The 22,330-nt window shown below is 43.6% G+C and overlaps 1 protein-coding gene across 1 annotated transcript in view; it reads right to left on the bottom strand.

Annotated features, from left to right (window-relative positions):
* The window catches only part of pou6f2 (POU class 6 homeobox 2), a 66,988-nt gene that overhangs the window by 20,741 nt on the left and 23,917 nt on the right, over positions 1–22,330 (bottom strand). The window contains exons 5-6 of the mRNA XM_068709513.1: positions 21,241–21,460; positions 7,120–7,445 (exon numbers count right to left, since the gene is read on the bottom strand). Of these exons, the coding sequence (XP_068565614.1) occupies positions 7,120–7,445; positions 21,241–21,460 (546 nt within the window). The remainder of the gene's footprint in view (positions 1–7,119; positions 7,446–21,240; positions 21,461–22,330) is intronic.

The raw sequence follows: 22,330 nt of genomic DNA, 5'->3' as shown, positions 1-22,330 counted from the left end.
TGAAAACGTTTAAACCAACTATAAAGGGATGATGGAGTGTCGGACAGTGGCCGTCAATCTCCCCACTCATTACCCTCATGTGAAATTAACAGCAGCTTTAATCATGACATAAAATCTGCTCCAGCCCATTTGTTGATAATTGTGAGGCACAGAGGTTCAGAGTGGGTTCTTTGTCATCAATCACAGCAGCAGTGTACTTCCTCTGGTTAGGGGACACTCAGCGAGTACAAATATAAGTTATACTACATTCCTATCACACTATTTCTCTTCCTGAGGAATGATCTATAATATTTAGCTGTTTCCAGATGTATTAAATTTGAAACTACTTGGTGATTAAGTATCTACAGGAAAGTGCTGACCGTTTCAGCTCGTGATATGACATATTTGGTGCAGTTATTTCTGTACCATAGTAGTGTTGGGTTGGAAATCATAGCGGCGTTAAACCGGTGTTGCAGTAAATCTACCGCTGCTCCGGCTTTGACTTTAAAGTGGATACCTGCTTTTTTTTGTTTGCTGTGAGAAAATGAAAAATAAAATCATTAAAGTCAGGAGATCAGACTATAAAGAAATTATGAACGCTGTGATTTTGGTGTATTATTGAAGACTCTCCTCAGCCTTTGGATGACAAGTACCTCAATTATTCAATACGTAATACAATATACTTCTTGATTTCAGGAGTTCCATTCCCATTGCAACGGCTACTTCCCATTTGTTTTCGTTTAGTTGGAAATCTCTTTTCACTCTGCTGTTGTTTGACATATAAATATAGCATTTGAATGACTTTAATATCCTTCTAATCAATGTCCAGTGATCTTTTGATGTCCTCAATTCAATATAGGAAGGGTCATCCATGCCGCAGCTTTATAAACACAATAAAGGTAAATGATTACTCTCCACTGTGGTGTCCAAAAATACGGCCAGTAATGAAGAGAAATGGAGGAGTTTGAGGGGGAGGCCTGTCATGTGTCATTGGCCAACTCTAAGCCCTAAGATTAATCACGAGAGAGGGGCTCTGTGGCTAAGATGTGGTCACCCTTGATCGATAAATCCTCCTCCCTCCCTTCCCTCCACGTCTCTCTGCTTCACTGTCTCTTTCTTCTTCTCCAAAATATACACAACCGTTGGCACAAGCTAAATCAGCATAAGTGGAGAGATGAATTGATGACATTTACGGCCGTATTTGTATTGATTACTGGAGTTTTGACTTCTGAGGCTTCCCTTTATGAGGAGTTGACTTAAGAAAATGCACTGTTCTTGCATTCTAGTGAAGTCTATTTACAAAACCATCAATTGCACATTCCCGTAATAAAAAAGGGCTTAAAATCCTCCACTCAGAAACATATAAAAATGCTCCTCATAGAGTTCAGGGCGGCAGGGTACAGTTTAGAGGAATTTCAATTTACGCAGCCCACTATACATCGCAAAATAGCAAAATCTAGTCTTCGCTAAACCACGGCTGAAAACACGCCGGAGAAGAATTTCTGATAATATTCCGCAGGGACCACAAATGGGACTTTTGACTTGGTCTATGAGGAGGGCATAATGCAATAACATTGCATTAGAAGGGTCTTTTTACAGCGCGGCGGTGCTGCGCGGCTGTATTCCTTGTGTGAACCGGTGCTCTGTTTGCGGTCACTAATGGGCATCAGAAATTACAGGCAGTGGAATCGCGCCCCGCGGGGGGACTGGCCTCCTCAGCGGAGCGGAGCACTTAGACAGTGTCTGGGAGCCTGCTGGAGGAGGAAGGGGGGAACTCAATGTCACAGCCCTGCCTCATAATTAAAGAAACCCTATTCCTCATCCTCTGTTAGGTGAGCCCTCGCTTGGCGCTCTATGTGAGGGCTCCCCTGTGGGCGTCTAATACGTGTTGCCCCCAATGTGCACGTGGGCCGATCGGGGAGCTGGGTCTTTCTGCTGGGTGTCGGAGCTGGAAGCCCTCTGACCACCACGAGAGTAGCGGTCGCCACGTCTAGAAGAATCACAGAGCTCAAAAAGCGAAGAAATCAGGTGGAAACCTAACGAAACCAGAAAAGCCAAAAAGTAAGTGCAAGGCAGCCTGTAGGTGTAATTTTAAAAGTTAAGAAATGAGCCTAAGAAATATGATACATTTAAGTTTCTCCCTATTTATAAATTCAGGGCTCATCGCTGGTCCTTAAGTCTGTAGATTTTCTTCCTGCCTAATCCCTCATTTGAAGTAAATAAAAGTAGTAGAGCTGTCATGGTCAGGTTGTTTTCCTCATCTAGCTCCCATGCTTTATAATTATTCATATGAAATGTGGTTCTGTTGATGGGCAACAGTCTTATTTTCTGCTTCAGTCAACAGTGCACATTTGTATTTCTAAATTGTGGAGCGCTTGTTATGTAAGGCAATTTTCTGCCTTCTTAAGAGCCAGATCTCCTGTGCATTAATAAGAGGCTAGGCTGAGCTGCTGCAGAGCTGAGGGCCTGTTCATGCTCCAACCCACACAGCCACAAGCAGTAGCACACAGGCTGGCACCACATCACTGTAATACACACTTAACAGTGTTATTAGAAACGTGTCATTTTAAAACAGGTGTTATCATGGATAATGGACAGATGTGAGATGTCTTACAGCGCACGTGTTTTCTGATGTTTTTGCAACATCACCTTAAGGTTACTGTTAAATGGAAGAACATGGCTTTACCAGAACCGCAGCCAGGATTTTAGGAGATACTGAGGTCACGAACCCAGATTTCCACATTTTCCACTTTTGACTTTTTTTTAAAAATTTACCTTAAAAATTCTGTTTTCTGACAACTGATGGTCTGAATGCTTTTTTTTAAGGTTCGGAGAAATACTAAATTATTAAATGTGCATTTCCTTCTCAAAGAAGTTAAAGATAAGTCAAAATATTTTAGCACATCAGTGCCCTCATTATAGATAGATAGATGAACTTTATTTCAGACTCAGGGTCCATTATGAGACATGGCCCAGCACTTTACTGCTAAATAAACAAAGATAATTATTATAATTAGAGTAAGTTACTTTTTACAATAACAAAATTCGAAGCAACATTTATTTGTTTGGCTTTGACGAGCACTCAAAACAATTACATGCTGATGGAAATTTACTGCAAAATCAGTTGAAAAACATCTGTAAATTTAGATTTCTGTTCATAAACTCAGTGATCTTCTTCCAAACCACAGTTGAGTTATGACACATTTGATAGATAATGGACTCTTTCCTCAACTTAAGCGTTTCCAGTTTCTTCGACAAGCCACAGTATGAGCCGTTGGGTCTACATTTGAGCATGTCATTTTAATTTTGATTTAATACCCCATGGAATGATGGCGGCCCGTTTCGCTAAATTGAATAGACGTGGAGCTAATCTGGAAAATCAATTAATCGATGTGCAAGGCTCATTTAATACACACGTTAATATAATGGGAGAGACACCCGCCGCCCATAAAAAAAGACACATTTGGAGCAAATTGGACAGTGGTGATTTTAACAGCGGTAGACATAAGTAAAAGTGCACTGCAGTGGAAAAAAAAAAAAAAATGACGAGTGTCTGAAGGGGCCTCAGCTGGAGACAAAAGCAGCAGAGATGGGCCCGAGACTTGAGGAGGACGGTGGAGCGAACGGGAGGGGATGGAGGGCAGAATGGCAAGGAGGTGAGGAGAGAGGGAGCGAGGGAGAGTGCAGACAGCCAGGCCTCTGAAAAGGCCGTTGTGGTTGGCAGCCGCTGACCTTGGTGACGATGGGTTTTCACCAGAGGCTTCTAATGAAGGCTGATTGCCAGGGAATAGTGAGGGAGCCAAGGGGTAGAAAGGGGAGAGCAAGAGAGAGTGAGAAGAGAGAAAGAGAGAGAGAGAAAAGGATAGCAGAGAGGCTCAGGTAATTGCAGCACTTGTGGGTCTGAGGCCCTGCGGTCCTGTGATGCCGGGGTGCAGTGGGGAAGAAGAGAGATGTCTGTGGATGCTTTGGTGGTAAATTGTGGAGCACAGGGGTAGGAGGCAGGCCCCTAGGCTGTAATTACCCCTATGAGTGTGCCGCTGGAGAGTGGACAGGCCCAGTGTGGGGCTCTGACAGCGATCAAGGAGACGACTGCGAAGGGGAGTAGAGACAGACACACAGACAGACGGCAGGAGTCTGATGGTGGAGGAAGACGGGACGCCTCCAACCTCCGCCGGGCTCCTCCGAAAACCAGCCAGCCAGACGCTGGACCAAGGTCAGAGGCTGTTAGCTAACATGTAACATGCCGGTGACAAGACAGCCATGACAAGAGACGGCGTTGAAGACGCTGCTCCCATTTGGAGAAAGACATAATGTAGAAGGATTTGGCAAAAAAAAAAAAAAAAGGCGACTAATTAGATCAGAGAGAGATGTTGGGGCTCCACTGGATGGCGCAGCAGGGTCAGGAGGGTCCAGGGCATTGGAACTGGAATAAGAGAGTTGATAGGCTGGCCTAAGCTTCCCGCTGCCACGGATCAGTATGTACTACCTCTCCTCTCCCTGCCTGGGCTGATGTAACTCACTGGAGTGGCAAATTACACCAGACCTACAGCTGTAGCCCGACATTATGATTAATTTGATCAGTAATTTCTCCTGTTTTTCATTTTAATCGCCGCGACCATTCTGCTGTGGCAGGTCTTTCAGATCTAATTAAGATCAATTCCGGTGTAACAGACTTGGCGAGCGCCTTTACCCCGTCAAATCCCCGAGCTCTCCGGGCGTGGAGAAAACCCGCAGCTCTAATCAATCAACTTCCAGCAAAATCCAGCGGGCTCCCGCAATCAGCCCATTAACACACTTAAGCAAATTTCATAATCTCCCCCCGTCTATTTGTCATCACCGCGGTGGCTATTTCAGTCACTGTACTCTGCGTGTTGGGGAGCAGAGAGGGAGTGGGCCGGGCAGAAAGGCAAATTCTGACTCTGTTTAACCAAATTAGCTGCTGTAATCGGAGTTCAGACCATTGACTCAAGGGGACACAGTCTGTTGTGGTGTGATTTGCATTCTAATCGGGATATTAATAAGCCAATTAATGAATTCTGTTTCACAAATTAAAAACAGCAAACACTAAAAACTCTGGGGACGTAACGAACGCTCAGGATTCCCTCACTACGGGTTTACCGAGAAGATCACACACCTCCCATGAGATGACAATTACAATGGGACATTAATTGGAACATAATGAGTGTTTGTCTCTCTGCAGCTCTGTGCTGTATTTCCAGCAAATAGTTGAATGGCTGGGTAATTCTGCACGTCTGAATAACGACGGTGGGAAATAGCGGTGTTATCTGTGTAATGCTGATTGTATTATGGCAATTATGACTTGACTTCACCGCACAGACCGGCTCCTCGGGGGGAAGCGTGGAAATACCAGAAACGCCCTCCTGTGTGTTCACTTTAAACAAACAAAAGGAGGATCACGGTGACAGTTCACGTGTGTTTGTGAGGAGGTCTCTGCTCAGGGAGTCTGCACGAATTAAAAAGAAACTTCTGTGAATTAACCACAGTGATTCTGGGACGGCAAATCCAATCACTGACCCCCGGCGGTGGAGAGAGGAGGAGCTGCTGTTTAAATCCTATTGCATCTTTGAGTGGGCGCTGAGGCTGCGACCTGTCCTTGGGCGAGCCCCTCGCTGGGTGACACACTCTTTGACAACACCAGCACTGACCCAGAGAAACTAAACCTTTTACGGCCTTTCTGCCTCTCCAACACACACACACACACACACACACACACACACACACACACACACACACACACACACACACTTCATAATCCTATTTGATGAGGCAATATCTTAATGATACCTGATGTGGCCCCTTTGGCCCCCCTCAAGGGAGGTCTGTCCTCAGTCATCATAATCATCCTCACTGCTTCTTTCAGAAGAAGACCGTCTGTAGAGCGCTGAGGGTTTCAGCCTCATCGATGCAGGGAGCTGTTCTAAAGCAACCCGGCTGCCTTCGTGAGTCAGAGAGGGAGAGCACAGATTCCAGGAAATTTAACAAAATAGTGTTTTCCTTATGAATCAGAGACTTATAAGTAGGAGGGTCTGATTACAGTGTAGCTGTTATCCCAGGTCTTTGTGCGTTGCCTGGTGCAAGCTTAATGTGTGAATCTGTATGTTGGTCAGTAGCCCTCGTATCCACAGTCAGACTGGACAGTGTGTTTGGTGCAATGTAGCGGCTAGCCTTTGGAGCCCATTAAATCCAGAGGCTGTTTTTCCTGCTGAGTCTCACTAGGCCGTGACAGGGCCGGAGAGGGCTGCAACGGGGGAAACAAATAGCCCAACTCATCCTGGCCATAAAGAAGGTTGCACCACAACCCAATAAGGGTCTGACGCTGATGAATGTGACCAGGGACAGAAAGGCGACCCTGGCCAGTCTCCACCAGAAATGAAACCACAGGGATATAAAATAGGTTATTATCGTCACACAGTGACAGCCAAACGGACAGAAGGGCAGAGATGGATGGACGGACAAAGTGACTAAAAAGGAGGTTGAGTAGGAAGAGCAGCGAAGATTAAGGGACGGACTACAGCCAGAAAATCCAAGGTTAGATAACCTCAGAATCCCTCCTGAATCTGCTGCTGCAGGAGGATCTGAGTCGGGCTTCTCGTCTGCTTGTGAGGCTCGATGTCCTCAAATGCGCCAAAGCTTCGGCAACGAGATGCATATTCTAATCGCTCCACGCAGACAGAAGAGCTGCCAGCCTCCATTCAAACGCTGCCACTTGATAAAGATCAAGTGCTGACAGAGAACCAAGCATCGTGCCGCTTATGCACGGCAGCTCTTTAAGGGGAGGATTACAGAAATTACAAATAGAATGTGTAGTGACTAATTAGCTGGGTGTTTTTCATGCTCCTTGTGATATAATTTATTTATTGTGTCCCTGATATGCATTATTACTGGGAGACTTGTATCCGTGTACAATGGCGAGAGTTGAGATCATGCAAAAGTGAAGCAGCAATCTTAGATACCGGTCAATAATACTGCTGATACTGGCCGACATATTGGATGAAATAAATCAGATATTAGTCAAAACAAAATGTAATCAAACAAAAGAAAGTCTGTTCCAGATTGGCATGAGGCCAACTCTCATTAACGTATCAGAATTAACTGGATTGGTGAAGCTCATGGACTCACCGGCAAAGACATGGGTGGGGTGACGGGCGACGGAAGGCTGCGGGCCGGCGACTGGTTGGGCCGGTGCGGCGGGGAGAGCTGCGGCTGTCCGGAGGTGGAGGAGCAGGTAGAGCCCGGAGATGGGACCGAGGTCTGCTGCTGGCTGGGCGGGGTCATGTGATGCTGGGATGACAGCTGGTTCTGGGTGTGGGCGAGGGTCTGTTGGTGATGGTGCTGCTGTTGCTGATGCTGTTGTTGTTGTTGTTGTTGCTGCTGCTGGTGGTGGTGGTGCTGCATCTGTTGGAGCTGCTGCAGGTGTTGGAGCTGGGAGCTCAGTGATGAGGTAGCTGTTGATGAAAGAACAGCGAGTTGTCTGATTCGTCTTTGTGCCGGAGACCTGAACTCTCCGTATACAGAGCAACGAAACGCAAATCAAATTGGGACTGACAACATGTGTTTTAGCACATAAACAGCAAGCCCTCATTATTTAAAGAATATGCTCACACCTCAGATAGAAACACTGGACACATGGAGGTGTGGGATGTATAGCATGAACAGTGAGAGATAGATGCAAATTGCATGGAGCCACAACAAGGTCCTCCAGGGTTTTTAGACTGCATGATAGAGTCTGTGAATTTAATTTAGATAGTTGGAGGACAAAGCTATCAAGTCTGACTGATATAATTGCTCTCTCTGGAGCCAAAAGTCTTCATTGTCACTTGGAGAATGTCAGAATCTTTGGTTTAATGGCTTAAAATCTCATAAGAAAGAGACATCCATCTTCACTGGAGGACTTCGGAAATAAACCCATTAACTAATTGGATCCAATAATGGAGCGCCATTAGAACCTAATTTCTACATTTAAATGCTTATACATTTTTACACTGCTTAAAAAAAATGGCTAACACTCAGGCTGAGCCAGTCTGCAGCCACACCAGCATGCAAATGCTCCCAAGGACCCAGAATCCACCTCAGATATAAGATAGACAACAAATAGTGTCTACTAAAGGCATCAACTGTAATACTATACGTGGAGAATTGGGCTAAAAAACAACAGCTAAGCCGACCTTCACAGCTCTGTAAATAGAATAAAGGAGAGAAACGTGTTTTTATAACTCTGCTCACATTCACAAAAGTCTTTACAGCCTTTTTGCAATCAAATGATATATATATATATATATATATATATGAAAAGTGCATTAAAATTCCCATATATAACAGATATGACACATTGCATACATATATGTGTGTGTGTGTGTGTGTATATACATATATATATATATGAAACACATACATGTATATATATGTATATATATATACACGTTGAAAGACCCCTCACTACAACACAATGTACAATTAAAATGTCGGGAAACACAAAGGAATGAATAACAATAGAGCGTTTGTGAACATCTGTTGATAATGCAGCCGAGCAGTTGTGAACACAGGCGTAGGCAAGCTTGTATACGTACAGAATCGATGCACTTAAATAATTTACGTACGGTTGCCTCATGAATGATGAATAAAACATCAGGACAGACAAAGTCTTTGATTAGTGTGGTCACTGCGACTCCGGGACAGGCGCATATGAACATTTGATGAACATCAGATCATCCTTCTCTTTCCTCACTCTGCAGAAGCACAGCAAAAGAAAGCCGGCGTCTCTTGGCCAGTAAACAGTACACTTTTATATTTCTTCTACCTCTTGACACATTGACACCTCCCCCCCCCATCATGAATTATATATCACCTGTGCAAACGGCAAGAGTCCAATTCTCGCTTGAAATGTTGGGGCAAGTTGTCTAGCAAGCGGCGAGCCCCTGACAGGACCGGCTCGCTCCCTTTGCAACTTCGCCGCGACAAAATGTTTTTTTTTAAAGACGGAATAAAAGGGAACAAAGACGGAGAAACAAAAGGAGGGGTACAATGAGATTTCTGTCAAAAAATTATCTAAACCAGGCGAAGATCAAAGACGACTGAAGAATTTCCTGCAGCGCCAACCATTACGCCGAAGAACAAGAGGTACAGCGAAAAATATGAGGCAAAAGAAAACAAATACAGAGGGAATATGGAAGAAGCCCCATGTGGCCTTATTAGAAGGGCTACACCGCAGGTACTATATTCTTTAACAGCAGTGCTTTATAAATTCTGTCATCTTGTTAAGATTGTCAGGACCACTGACCCTCCCTTTCCCCTCTAACTGGGCAACTGGCATTTTGAAGCTCATTCTTTTAACCACAGCTGTCTGATTGCTTTGGTTGAGCACATAATCCAAACGGCTTGTCTCAGCTAATTGTTTGCGCTCCTTCCTTCAGCAGACACGAGGCCGAGGATGAGAGCGGGAGCTTCACTTGTGATGGAGAGAGGGCAAAAGGGTGCCGGGGATCCTATACTGCTCATTATATCTCCCACTGTCTCTTTGTTGTGTTTCATATTCACTCGTTCTCCCGACTGCGATGCAAGCAGCGCTCCCACTTGATCATCATGCCCGAGGGGGGGGGGGTGTGTAAGAGCAAGGGGTCCCACTTTCACTGTTGTCACAACTCGCCCGCGTTAATGTTTATAATGAGGAATGAGCCAGATCATAAGAAGGGAGTCATGCAGCTAAATGATCAGATACAAGCTGAACTGTGGCATTTTGTGCTCCATTTAACCATTTAACAACAATCATTTGGGACGGTGCGACACCAGCACGGAGGAGTCGACGGCCTCCAACCTCAGCGCTTTGAGAAACCGTCCGCCGTCTCTTTCTTTTTGCTTTGCTTTAGTGCCACAGTAGAAATCAACTGTTATCTTTGACTGTCCTGGTCCCAGCTTCTGAAGTACTGGAGGACGAAGCGAGACTGATTGTCAGAGGTCGAAAGGCGAGGTCAAAGTCGGCTCATTCGTCAGACAAAATGCTATTTTTGTTTCCTGTGCGGTTGAGGAGTGAAGGTGGGGGGAGGCAGCCTGCTCTCTCATTACCAGCGCTATCCCAGTAGTCCCTGCCAACCCCTCTATTACGGCACTTTTCTCTCTGGGGCTGATTCGACTCCTTGTTTTCCTCTCAATGCACAACAACTCGGTTTACAACCATTCCCTAACAGCTATCTTATGTATCGTTTGTGTGTGTGGAGTCAAGGCAGGATTCAGACCTTTTACATATCTCCCACATTGACAACTCAACCAATATGTGAACTTGGAGGAACATGCTGGACATTGGTGTTGAAATTCTGCCACAGAGGCACAGTGTATCTGCATGTATGAAAATGGCAACGACACACACTACACAACATATACCTGTTTCACCTCAAACTAAGCAGCTGCTGTAGATGTATCGAGTAAAAAGAAATATCTACTGATGCATTTAGGCTGGAGTAGGAGTAGGAATAGGTGCCCATCATATTATAGCCCTTAGAAAAGGCCCAGCCAAGGCCAACAGGAAGTGTGACTTCAGTCATCGTGTCCACACAAAAGGACGGCATCAAACTGTGTGTACGGTCAGACGAAGGCAGAAGTGATTAACTCATGTCGCAGGAATTCAACTTTCTTGCGGGTCAGAAAGGGAAAGCGACTGTACAAACCTCGGCAAAGAATGTATTGAGTTCACAAGGATGAATCACATCGAGTCATCTTTATGTCAGATCAGTGTGTGAGTGCTGAATGCCTTTGTTGCAGATATCATTGGTGTTGGAATACGTGCGTCTACCTGCTCTTGTAGCGCCTGAAGAATGTCTTTGGCATCACTTAGTCGTGCCGTATATTAAGAGCTAATCAGACGCTGCAGATGAGCCCGTCAGAAGTTAATGAAATTGTCCAATGTGACCCGCCCTGTATTTTTAGGAACCGCTCGAGTCTAAACACAGCTGTCGTTCTCTAACGAGAGAGGTGAGAGGGGACAAACAAGCTCCCCATTACTGCTCTGCCTCACGTTCCGCTATGGGAGTCCATAAACCACTGTCTCAATTGCCTTTTCAGAGAGTCACACTGATAATTACTCCACTGGAGGTAAGGAGATTTAGCCTCTATGAGATGTGGTAATTACAAATGTGGTCAAAGGAAGGTCATTTTTACTCTGCGGATTAGATCGGAGCACTCGCTCCCTGATGGAGTGGAGAACATCACTGTCTCTGCGCTCTTTTCTTCAGTTCACTGTAAACTTTTATCTACGTTTGGTCACATCGATAACACTCAACATTGTTGTTTTTTTAAACAGACATTTACAAGAAAGAAAAGCAAAAAATGTGTCCGGAATTCTTAATTAAAGAAAAAAGTCACTGAAGTACCAAAGCAATTTTTGCAAAATGTACTTAAAATATTAAAAGTACTTTGAATGCAAAACGACGGCATATGTGAGTGTTATATTATTACTGTATGTATTACAGTCTTTCTATTACTGATGCATTAATACTGTTGTCGCAACTATTTTGTATACTGCTGTTTCGTTAATAACAATGCACGTTAGCATTGTGTTGCTAGCTTTCATATGTTGTGTATGCACAATCTTAATTTGTAAAGTATAGCGTCCAGATAAATGCAGTTCAAATAGAATTGGAGCACACATTTGTGTTACGTCCCTTTTACCAGCGAGTCCAAACAATTGGTGATCAGGTTAAAGAAATGGAAAATAGATTGGTGCCATGGCGATGGCCGGAATAAACATGGAGAAAATGAAACTCTAGTGAACTGCTGAATAAAAACATTACTCAGAGCCACAGCAGGCAATATCAGCGCTTCAGTCCTGCTGCAGGGGAACTCAGCGACTACACAAAAAAAAAAAAAAAATAGGCAGTTAAGATTTGAGTGGAGTCGCGGAGCCACAGGATTTTAGAGAGTAAACCACATCGCTTGTAGGGATCCGGAGATAATGCTTTCACTTTGTGATGCAAGGCAATATCAAGCTGTGTTGTAGAATTCTCACTCTGGGGGAAGCATTTCAAAGAATCAAATCCTCTCCATGGAGATGTTACACACACAAGAAAATCCCTGTGTGCTTGATAATGTTGCCCTTTGCTATGTTGCTTACGCGAGGTTATTGATTTCCAAAGTGTGGTCCAGGGACCTCTAGGGGCCCTTGAAATAGTTCCAGGGGGTCCCAAGCCAAGTAAGGTCTAGTTTAATTTCAGAGATAGAATAATATTGTAGCTTTTTTCTGCCTTTTAATATGGATCTGTGCAAACTGTGTGCTAATGAGGCTGAAAGTGTACATGTTTTCTTTCCATCTAAAGAATATATGAATTCATTTCACAAATGAGTTGAACTCTCTCTGCTTGAAGGTTTGTTTATCAGTGAAGTTAGTGGGTCCATTGTCCGATTTAAAGAAAAGCCTTGAACCCCCCATGGCACATGTCTGTTCTTCTCTAAGTCTAAAACATAAACTGTGGTTCTTTAGGACAAAACCAATCACATGACGAAACACTTATTTATGACTAGAAACCTAAAGATGTACTGTAGGTAATGAATCTGGTTTTGTTTTGTTTCAATATCCTGGAAGTTTCAATGGTTTCATTTTTATGAATTCATCTAAAGTATTTAACTACATTAACTTTATCTAATTATACTGTTATATAAAGCATCTTCTTAAATCAAAGTAAAGACCACACAAACACGATCTCTTGTGCACTTTGAGGATTTCCCTCTGCTTTTGGACGCGATGACTTTCACTCTCAATTCAGACATGTGGACAGTTTGTAGCACTGTGGTGCAAAGTCAGGGGTCCAGAAGGTGCCGGACCCCCGCCTCCCTCCACCCGCCCTCTTTAAAAAGAAACGAGTCTGTCTGCCTGGCGGGACACACTGGGTTATTACAGCGCGTTCATGGTCCCATCATGTGTCGTCAGACCAAAGCGGAGGCCGCAAGTAAAAGCCTCATGCAAAATTTATGTTCATGCGGCTGTTTCAGTGGGTGGAAAAATCAATATTGCGGGCCTGATGCACGGAGATGACTGAGTGCTCTCTGACTGACAGTAAAAGCTGAGAGAGATCGAGGGGCTGCATTTACTGCTCTAGAAATGGAGTGGAGTTGCTCTAATAGTCTAGTACACCCGCAATTTGAATATCATTGTGGATTATTTTGGTAACAACTTGGATTTTGAGGGCTTGAAGAAATTACGCCATTAGCGAGAAGAGAACAAATAAGGAGTGAGCCAGCTTGTTTTCAAATCGTCTAAAACACATCTTGCGTTGTGGTTTCTGAGCAGCTACAGTATTGTATATTATGAGGTTATTAAGCCTTCCCTTCCTTTCCAACTTACACAGATATACAATGATTGTAGAATAATCAAAAGACAATGTGGGTATGAGGAGGACATCATAGGGATTTTGTTCTGCGCTGCTTCGCTTACATATGCGTTTGATAGCGTACCACATACCCACAGTGCATTTGGGGAGGAATGTGAGAAGAGAGCGAAAGAAAGTGAGAAAAAGAAATTCAGTGGGATGAAATAACCCCAAACAATGGGATTTGCTTTCCATTCTTCTGCCTCCATCTTCTGTCTTTAATTATTCCCTTTGGTTGTCTGAGGGAGCGTGTAAGCACTTTCACACAGCACAACATGCCCAGCAGCACAACACTGTCTGCCTTAGTGATGTGGAGACTTCTGAGTGACACTGAGCCTCTTGTGATTATTAATGCTGTTTAATACAACACAGGGCAGCCGCTGTGATTGAGGGAAAAAACAGATTTCAAAATGCATGCATTGAAAATGCAATGTGAATGGAATTATGTACAACATGAGCACTGCACTTGAGATACATTCCCCCGCCCGTGCTACATAAACAATGTGTACATCACGGAATGAAGGCTAATATTTTGTAGATACACTGGAAATGTGCATTTGATAACAAATACCCACTGTGCTCTATTTTGTACACAGCAGTTAATGGAACCTCAGCTGATCCTGGAGGGATCCTTTGTGCCGGTTTAGTAGTTTCTTCCTGAATCGTATATGAGATATTTGAGAGCCCAGAACGATGTATGATGAATGAAGTAGCATGCTACTTATACGCTTATCGTGCTCACTGACTAGCAACAGGTTCAGCAAAGGGCAGCGGCAGTAAATGAAATTCCGCACCGGGACAATATATCATCAAAAGAAATGTATGCACCCGAAACTTACAAGCCTTCTTCAGATGCGGACAAGGTGCCTGACGGGGTTGGGGGAGGGGGTGAGGATGGGATAGTAGGGAAGGAAAGGGGGGGGATGGAAGAATAGGGGGGAGTTTTTTTTTTCTTTTCTTTTCTGGATGGGTGACGAGCAAGCAAGGGGAAGCAGCAGATTTTGTTGAATCAGTTCTATTTTCATACTGGCTGATCTGTGTCTTTTAACCATTTCACCGCAGCTGGAAAATGAAAGTACCGGGGCTAATTTCACAGTGAGAGCTCACCGAACAAAACCCCCCACGGTCTGTGGAAAAAGGTGCTAAGTCTACTTTGTCATCGTGAATTACGGCGGTGTAGTTCAGGAAACGGGCTCGTGTGTGTATGAGAGGAAAAAAAGTAGAAAATATGTTTCGAAGGAAAGGCAAGAAAATGCCTTTCCTCCCTAGCTGGAGATAGTGAGCTTTACTTATGATTTGAGAGTATAAGATATCTCTCTCTCTCTCCCCAAACATGTCGTCCTGTACTGATGCCACGGGATCCATCTGTGATGTGTCTGCAGTTAGTCCAGAAATAGCACCCACGGGACTTAACACACTCCTCAGGCCTCCTACGGGACCTTTTAAGCTGCAGTGATACTGATAAAAGCCCCACAAATCTGGCCCCCAGATACCTCAGCCATTAATTAAGGTAATTAGGCCCTGGTCAGCAATTAGTAACCACAGATAGCTTTTAGCAGCGGCTGAGGCGTCCCCGCTGGTGAGGGGTTTGGTTCCATACCATCTGCTGACAAATGTCACCGCAGACTCTTTGGTTTCACAGACGGGGAACCGGAGAGCCGTGTTTAGAAATGACCTCTGTGTGATCCTGCCCCGGCTCCCAGACTCCCACAGCCCCTCTGCTGCTGCAGCCCGACCGCTTTGTTTGTTCTCCTCACTTCTTTGGTTCTGTTCTCTTTCAAACACGGAGGAGCGCGCTCGATGAAAATCCATACATGCTGTACACGGCCGGAGTGGAAAAAGGAAACATTCACTGCACAAGGCATCGATTAAAATTAGAACATCTGGGCTGAGTGTAAGTAGTATTGATTAGAGCCTAATGCTACATTGATTTGCTTGTATTATTAAGTCCATGATAGATCCATATTGATAAGATGTTAGTTTAAATTATAATGTTATGTATAGTTATATTAAAAGTCCAAATACAGTATATCAAAATGAAGCTGTACATATAGTAGCATTAAGCAGGTTTTCATAATGAATCATTAGTCATTGCTATTTAAAGTACCTGTGATGCACAAATTCACAGGAAAGCTTTAACAAAAGCAAAGGCCGACTGTAAAATGCGAGAAACATTCACAGGTAAATTTGGCATTCATACTAATATGAAATACAGCAGTGTGTGTATTTCATCCTGAGGTGTGTGATTTAGCCGCTCTGAGTAGAAACACCGATAAAAACCTCAGAGAACAGATCATGCAATAACTCACATTACTGGCAAATGGGAAATAAAGGATGCAGCTGTGCTACTTTACACAATTCCACATTTGAAGCAATCGGTGATATCACCATTTTCATTCCGGTTCAGTCCCATAAAATTACCATTAACATTACAACTCATGCAGAACACAGATAAATGTAAAATGTCACCCAGTTCTGCCAGGCGGGAATTCCAGTTCCACAAGATTACCATCTCTGTCTGCTCTCTCCCACTGCACCTTGTCTAATATTTCATTTACAACATTTCATAAGTTCATTTTCCCCTCACTGACCATGTAAATCACAAATCAATTTTCATTTAAAATGCTTGACTACAGATTGTTGCTGAAAGCCACTGAATTGCACCTCAGCAGTATGGCAGACCTTTAGCAAATCTTTTGGAAACAGTCTGGCCGGAAAACGGAGGAAAAAAAGTGAAATGTAATTTCTACAAAACAACCCCGGGGTCAAGTGGTCAAGGCATTTACTGGAAGCATTTTACAAGTGCTGAAATATCATGAAAACAATACACATTATGTACTGTCATTGTTTCCAGATTCACTACGCTCTCATTTATTTAAACCTCAGAGAGCGACTGGTCTACTCACCAGGAACAAAATGCTGATTATTATTATTATGATGAAAAGCTGAACACTATTGATTGGGCTCATAATTGTTGGGGACGTCTAATCAATATATGCAACAATCTTAAATGCTGAATATTTATTGAGGGAATCAGTGTGCAGAAGATTTTAGAAAAAGTTATTGAAATTTACATAACTTGTCATATTTTTCAATGGCGAAGTGTTCATTTAGTTGCATAACAGTGTGCATGTTTCACATTTAAAAACTGAATTACGTCGGGGAAAAGGTTATTTGTTAAAGCACAGGAGCTAAGGGAGTAGAAAACAGCTGGATTAAATAAGAATAATTCTGCATCGTCCTAATTATTCATGTCATTGGAAGCTAATTTGTCATGTTGGCATTCAAAACCTCTTCTCTCCTAATAAATAACACATTTAAATAAACGCAGTGGACTCCCTGTAAACACAGTGCAGACAGACATACTGTGTAATGTAGAGGGACTGTCTTGTAGATTGTGTGTTTATGGCAGGAGGTTTGCAAAAAGCCTCCCTCAGTGTTTACCAGTGAGGGCAGATGTCAGGGTTTGCTGTGGAGCAGCAGACACAGCCACATCTGATTAACAATATTATTGTCTTCCTCCACACCGCCATAAAGACTCATCCTCCCCCCCGTTTTCTTTCTTTCTCTCTTTCTATTTCAGGCTCTGGCAGTGTGCTGTCCTGTGGCACGGCTGAGCCAGAGTGACACCGCCACCATCCACAGAAACAAAACACGAGTCAAGAGCCAGAAGGTTAAGACAAACAGCTCGACTGTGTTTCTCCAGACAGAAAACATAAAAATATCTCGTGGATTAAAATAATCTTGCTGTATATTCAAATACACTTTGCATCATTTGTACTGTGTTGTTTTTTGTTTTTTTTTACAATTATGAAATATATCTAACTTGAATTCAGAACAAATCATTAGCATGTCTGCAACAAGTGAAACGCCAGAGGGGGAATTTACTTACATCTCAGCTTCAAAAACAGACATCAGAGTGTAAATCATGAGTCCCGTGGGAGTGTCTGTGTGTTGGTACGTGCAGGTACAGTAAACCTGCGCTTCAGCCCGAGTGTACATTTGTGTGTTTGATTCTAACCCTCTCAACGCTCCTCTGTACATTTTGATTGGTGATTTTTTTTTTTTCCTTCTCTCTCCGTCGCCAAACTGTCACAAAAGCAGTAACCCCACACGTTTCCAAGCTGCTTATTGAAGACAAACAATAAAACCACTGGCAGATATCAATGGCGGAGATGAGAACCCGAGTGCCATATCTGCTGGGACTGCCTGGCGAACCTGCCTCTGTCTGCGCTTCATCTCCAGCAGCACCTCTCACTCTCAATTATTTGGCTGCTGTCACAACAAATCAATCAAATTACCGCTCCAGGACTGTGTGCAGCTGCTCCTATTGCACCGCTAGTTGCATTAGCTTTGAAATGTATGAGGTCTACATTTTATCACTGTTATTTATTTAATGCAGCTCTCTCCCCTGTGAGTCATCTTACAACCACAGCAAAGTTAAATCATTAAAGGACGACGTGGAATACATACTGCCTGAGAACACCTCAAATTAAACAGCGATAAGGGAGAAGGGATGGGTTTGGCCTCTATCGCGTTAAAATGGCAGGTGTTGATGTGAGGAAATGTGGACCGCTTGCTCCGAGGCCTCTTAATGCACTCCTCTGTTGGCTGAACGTGCACACAAACAATGGCTTCTTTCTTTTCTCATCCCAAAATGATTTGACAAATTTACACATGAGAAAAAACAAAAACGAGCAACTAGTGTGGCTGTAACAAAACCCAAAAAAGGATGTTTGAAATTCTCTAGTTCCAGTAATGTAATGGGTAAAGGGACGCAGAGGCACAGCCACAGCAGACAGGGGTTAAGTCAGCGGCCCGGCCCGGTGATCTAACCTCTTAAAGGAGCAGCAGCCAGCTGAGGCAGAAGAGATGCAGTCTGACATGTCTTACTAGTGTGGAAACATTTGGCTCTTTCCGGAGGAGCCCACCCTTTGGTGGTGTAATGAGCAGAGAGATTTCCCTAATTTGTATCGCACCAACACTCGCAACCTGCGAACGACACCGCTGAACATTTTCATCAAAACGGCAGACATGCCTTTGATTGGCACTGACACCGGGTCTCATTACTGCAGGTGAGTGGGATGCCGACCTTTATCGGGAAGCCTGAGTGCTGTTTTGTGTTTCCTGCGGACGAGTACAGAGGAACAATGCTCTCACCTCACCATTAGAGCTCAGCTCTCTGATGTGATGCGCTGCCTGGCTTTCTGCTCACAGCAAATAAGATGGGATATGCTTATTAATATGAAAGAGCGCCAGTAAACTAGCTTCTTGCATTACCTTTGAGTGAGTCTTAGAGGAAGAAGAGTAGACAGATGAGACTTTGTTCTGCTTCCTCCCATTGGGCGTTACATGGTACAGCGCTTTGATACAACTAGTTTTACAAGCGTAGTAATCATGTTTTGCTTGTTATAAAATCATGTGAAATAAAAAACCTATTAAAAATGCATCAGAAAGTTAGCATCATATCAAACAACAACAAAAGATCTGTACGTGTTCTGTCTGCTTCAGTCGTACATACTTACGTTTGAAATGGTGGAAATCACGTATGTTTTGTATTCATATGAGCCGTCACATTTACAGACCTCTAGCGTGACCCAACCTACTTTTCTCCTCTGTGAAGTCAGCTAGAATTGTGCGCACTCTGTCACAAAAGATAACTTTCTCCCTAGTTTAGTTTCATTGGGAATTTGTTTTTACTGCATGTTTGCGGGCATAAATCATTCTGACAAATAACCAGTTACACTGGTGCCTGTGTTTACCGAGTCTGCCACAAGACGCTGCTCACTTTTATTTAAGCAACCGCTCCAAATTTATAGCACAACCCCATTACAGTGATAGTTATTCATCACAGTCGGAGGGAGCTGCCCTCCTAAAGCTCGCAGCAGTGCAGCCGGTCCCCTCTTGTCAACACGATGCTCACGGAGCTTTGATTAGTGCGATCAAACGCGGGATCAAAGATGCTGTTGTCACTAGTTCACCCGATCTGATCTTTTCATTTGATTTCCGTCTTTAAAACAGAATATGAAAATGTACGAAATGAACAAACTGGACTGAAAAAAACTATTCTAATATAACTTATTAAACATTACATTCTCTTATGACTATGAGGCTACGAGGATGCCGGCTCTCATGTAAAGAATTCAATTCGTCCACCCTCAGCTGCCCGTTCCCCAAGACAAACAGCCTTATTAGTTGGTCATTAGCTGCCTCATTACATTTAAATACAGCCATTGGCTGGGCTCCTCCCGGAGTCTCGTTATTGTGCCTCACAGTTGTCTCGTGTCTGATCTGACGCTAATTAGCTAACAGCGCGAGCGCTGTAAAGCACACTTGCTCCCGAGGTCGTGAAATGAGCCGACTGCTCCCTGGCGACGGTGCGCCACTGTATTATGTGTGTGATTAATCAGGCCTGGAGACCCGGAGGGGCGGGGGAGGGGAAGCGAGGGGGATGCGGGGGCAGAGGCCAGAGCTGCAGTTGTCTGACAGAGGTGCTGTGCCAGCAGGCCTCATTCAGCGGAGCTGTGATGAGCTCAGACAGGGCAGAGTGGAGGAGCGTCGCGTGGCCGGAGGGGCTCGGACACAGTCAAGACATTTAGCTTCACTCGTGACTTGTGTCACTTTCTCTCCATGGAGGTCCCTTCAATGCATCCCCTTTAGATAAGAGGACGTGCGAACAGGCAGTCTGTCAGTCCACACGCTTAAAAAAAGATCTGCCACAGAGGCATTTCTCCACAACAGTTTTGTTTTTTTGCTATCTCTCATGGATGGGGAATGTTATCAGGACATTGGATTCCTGGGCTGTCTGCTGGTTTGTTTGTCAGTGGACAATAAGGATGACTGAGAGGTGTTTGTTTTGGCGTTCTGACACCCTGACAATGTGTTTGTCGATCAGTTCATCAGATCACTGAAGCCTCTGGGTTGTTCCTCGTGCACCGGCAGGAAGATCTGTTGAAGTGTGAGTCAGACGGGCCTGCTGGGCCCATTATCGTCCACTACTGATGGATACATTGAAGGGCTCGCTAGATAGATGCGGGTTTATTAAAAGCTCTGCCCACAGCGATGGCTGCTGTTATTTATGCATGTTTGTGTCCATTAGGCTTCTACCTCCACATTTCCTCACTCAGGGCATCTGTCCATCCATTTCCCCACACGAGGGGAGCTTTCCCTGCACTTTGTGCTGCTCTGGCATTATTGTAATCTCCATCCCAAAAACACACTGCTTTACATGTAGCCTGGCATCTTTTTACATTAGTGCAGCTCTCTCATCCAAGATTCATGACTGATGGTTTCCCCATCCATCCCTCAATCTAATGGTATAAAAGAGACAATGTTTTAAACATTAAAATGAAAACCATTTACAACTATGATCAAAAGAGAACACTTGGGCATTAAAGTTTAAAAGGCAAGGATAAGTAAAGCCATGTGGATGGACAGATGAGGTGGAAAAAAAGATAAAAAAAGTGAAGTACAGTGCACTCTTATGTACAGGAAAGAGGCATAAAGTGCTTTTGCGCTGCACTGCAAAACGTTGACCTGTAATTAATATGGTTGTTCCTTCGGGAAAGTTGAGGATAGCGGCTTTTTGGGATACAAACCCCTGAAGGATTCTTACCTGGTGAAGAGCTTTGTAAAACATTTTTATTGAAGAAAAAACTAAAAACTTGTCTATGTCATACGATGGATGTATAACAAGCTGTTGTTGGGATCATTACTTGTTGTATTTATTACTCATCATACTTCATTAAATGACCATCAGACGGTGGATTTGTTTCCTCGACTGCCTGAATCATTTTCTACTTTCTTCCTGGGATGACACGATGTCACGATGACCCTGTTTCTGTCATAACAACGAGTCGCTGCTCGTCGACGCTGCCCTCTTTCTTACCTTGCAGGTTCTGGAGAGGGAGCGTCATGATGCCCCCCGCAGCAGCAGCAGCCACCAGGCTCTGGATGTTGGCGGTGGGCAGGGAGAGAACGAGGCCCTGCTGGCCGCCCAGGTGTCCGCCGGCGTTGAAGGGGATGAGGATGGGCTGGTTCATGCCCGACGCCGCCCCGGACATCACGCCGCCCACCGCGTTGGCCAGCTGCTGGGCAACCAGGAGGGACTGCAGCAGACACACACAACACACATGCATTATATAACAATATATAAACACAGAGTTTTTCTCTTTAATGTGACTCCAAATCAAAAGAGTTGTGTATAATAGAGTCCTTCTTATAATGAATAAACACTATAACTAACCTACTTTATTAAGACAAAAAGATGCTCTAACCTCCTTTTCACGGTGACTTTAAATATGAATGAAAAGTGCTAAATTATTTAACATTTGACTTAATCTTCTAATGTTTATAAAACAATATTATTTTAGAGAATGTATTGGATTTTAATAAGATCTGTTTTTCATTTAGAATGCACAATTAATACCATTAAAGTAAAACATCTTACTACCAAACCAAACGCTGGACGATATGGTTGACATCATTACCACGGTAACAATAAGGATATCTTCCAATAACGTCATATATCCCAAAATCACAAATATATGAAAAATTACATAAAATATTAAAAAATCATACGTGTAAAATTAAAGCTTCCAGAGCAGATTTTTTGCACAAAATCCTTAATTTACCATTTTGTAGAACAAACACATGATAAAATTCCTCTGTAGCCGATAAATGATAATGACCGGATTATCTGCCAGCATTACTTGCAGAGCTGCAGAATAATTGTTTTACAGAAGAAAAACACGGAGTGAGGGCATCACATTTGATTGATAAATATATATATATATATATATATATATATATATATATATATACACACACTATTTTATATTCTGGGACGCATAATTGAGTCAAGTAAAGCAGATGCCACCAAAGTGACTGTATCACTAATCAACGTGTTTCGATGAATGCAGTTGTTTTGCAGATGAGTTCTGTGCTTCGCTGTGTCACAGACTGACAGTCAAAACACA

Source organism: Cebidichthys violaceus, unplaced genomic scaffold (assembly GCF_023349555.1).
Source record: "Cebidichthys violaceus isolate CVI_PGR_0920_01 unplaced genomic scaffold, fCebVio1.0.p SCAF_15, whole genome shotgun sequence".
Taxonomy (NCBI): Eukaryota; Metazoa; Chordata; class Actinopteri; order Perciformes; family Stichaeidae; genus Cebidichthys; species Cebidichthys violaceus.
The sequence above is the reverse complement of the archived record's forward strand: the minus strand, read 5'-3'. Positions and strand labels throughout refer to the sequence as shown.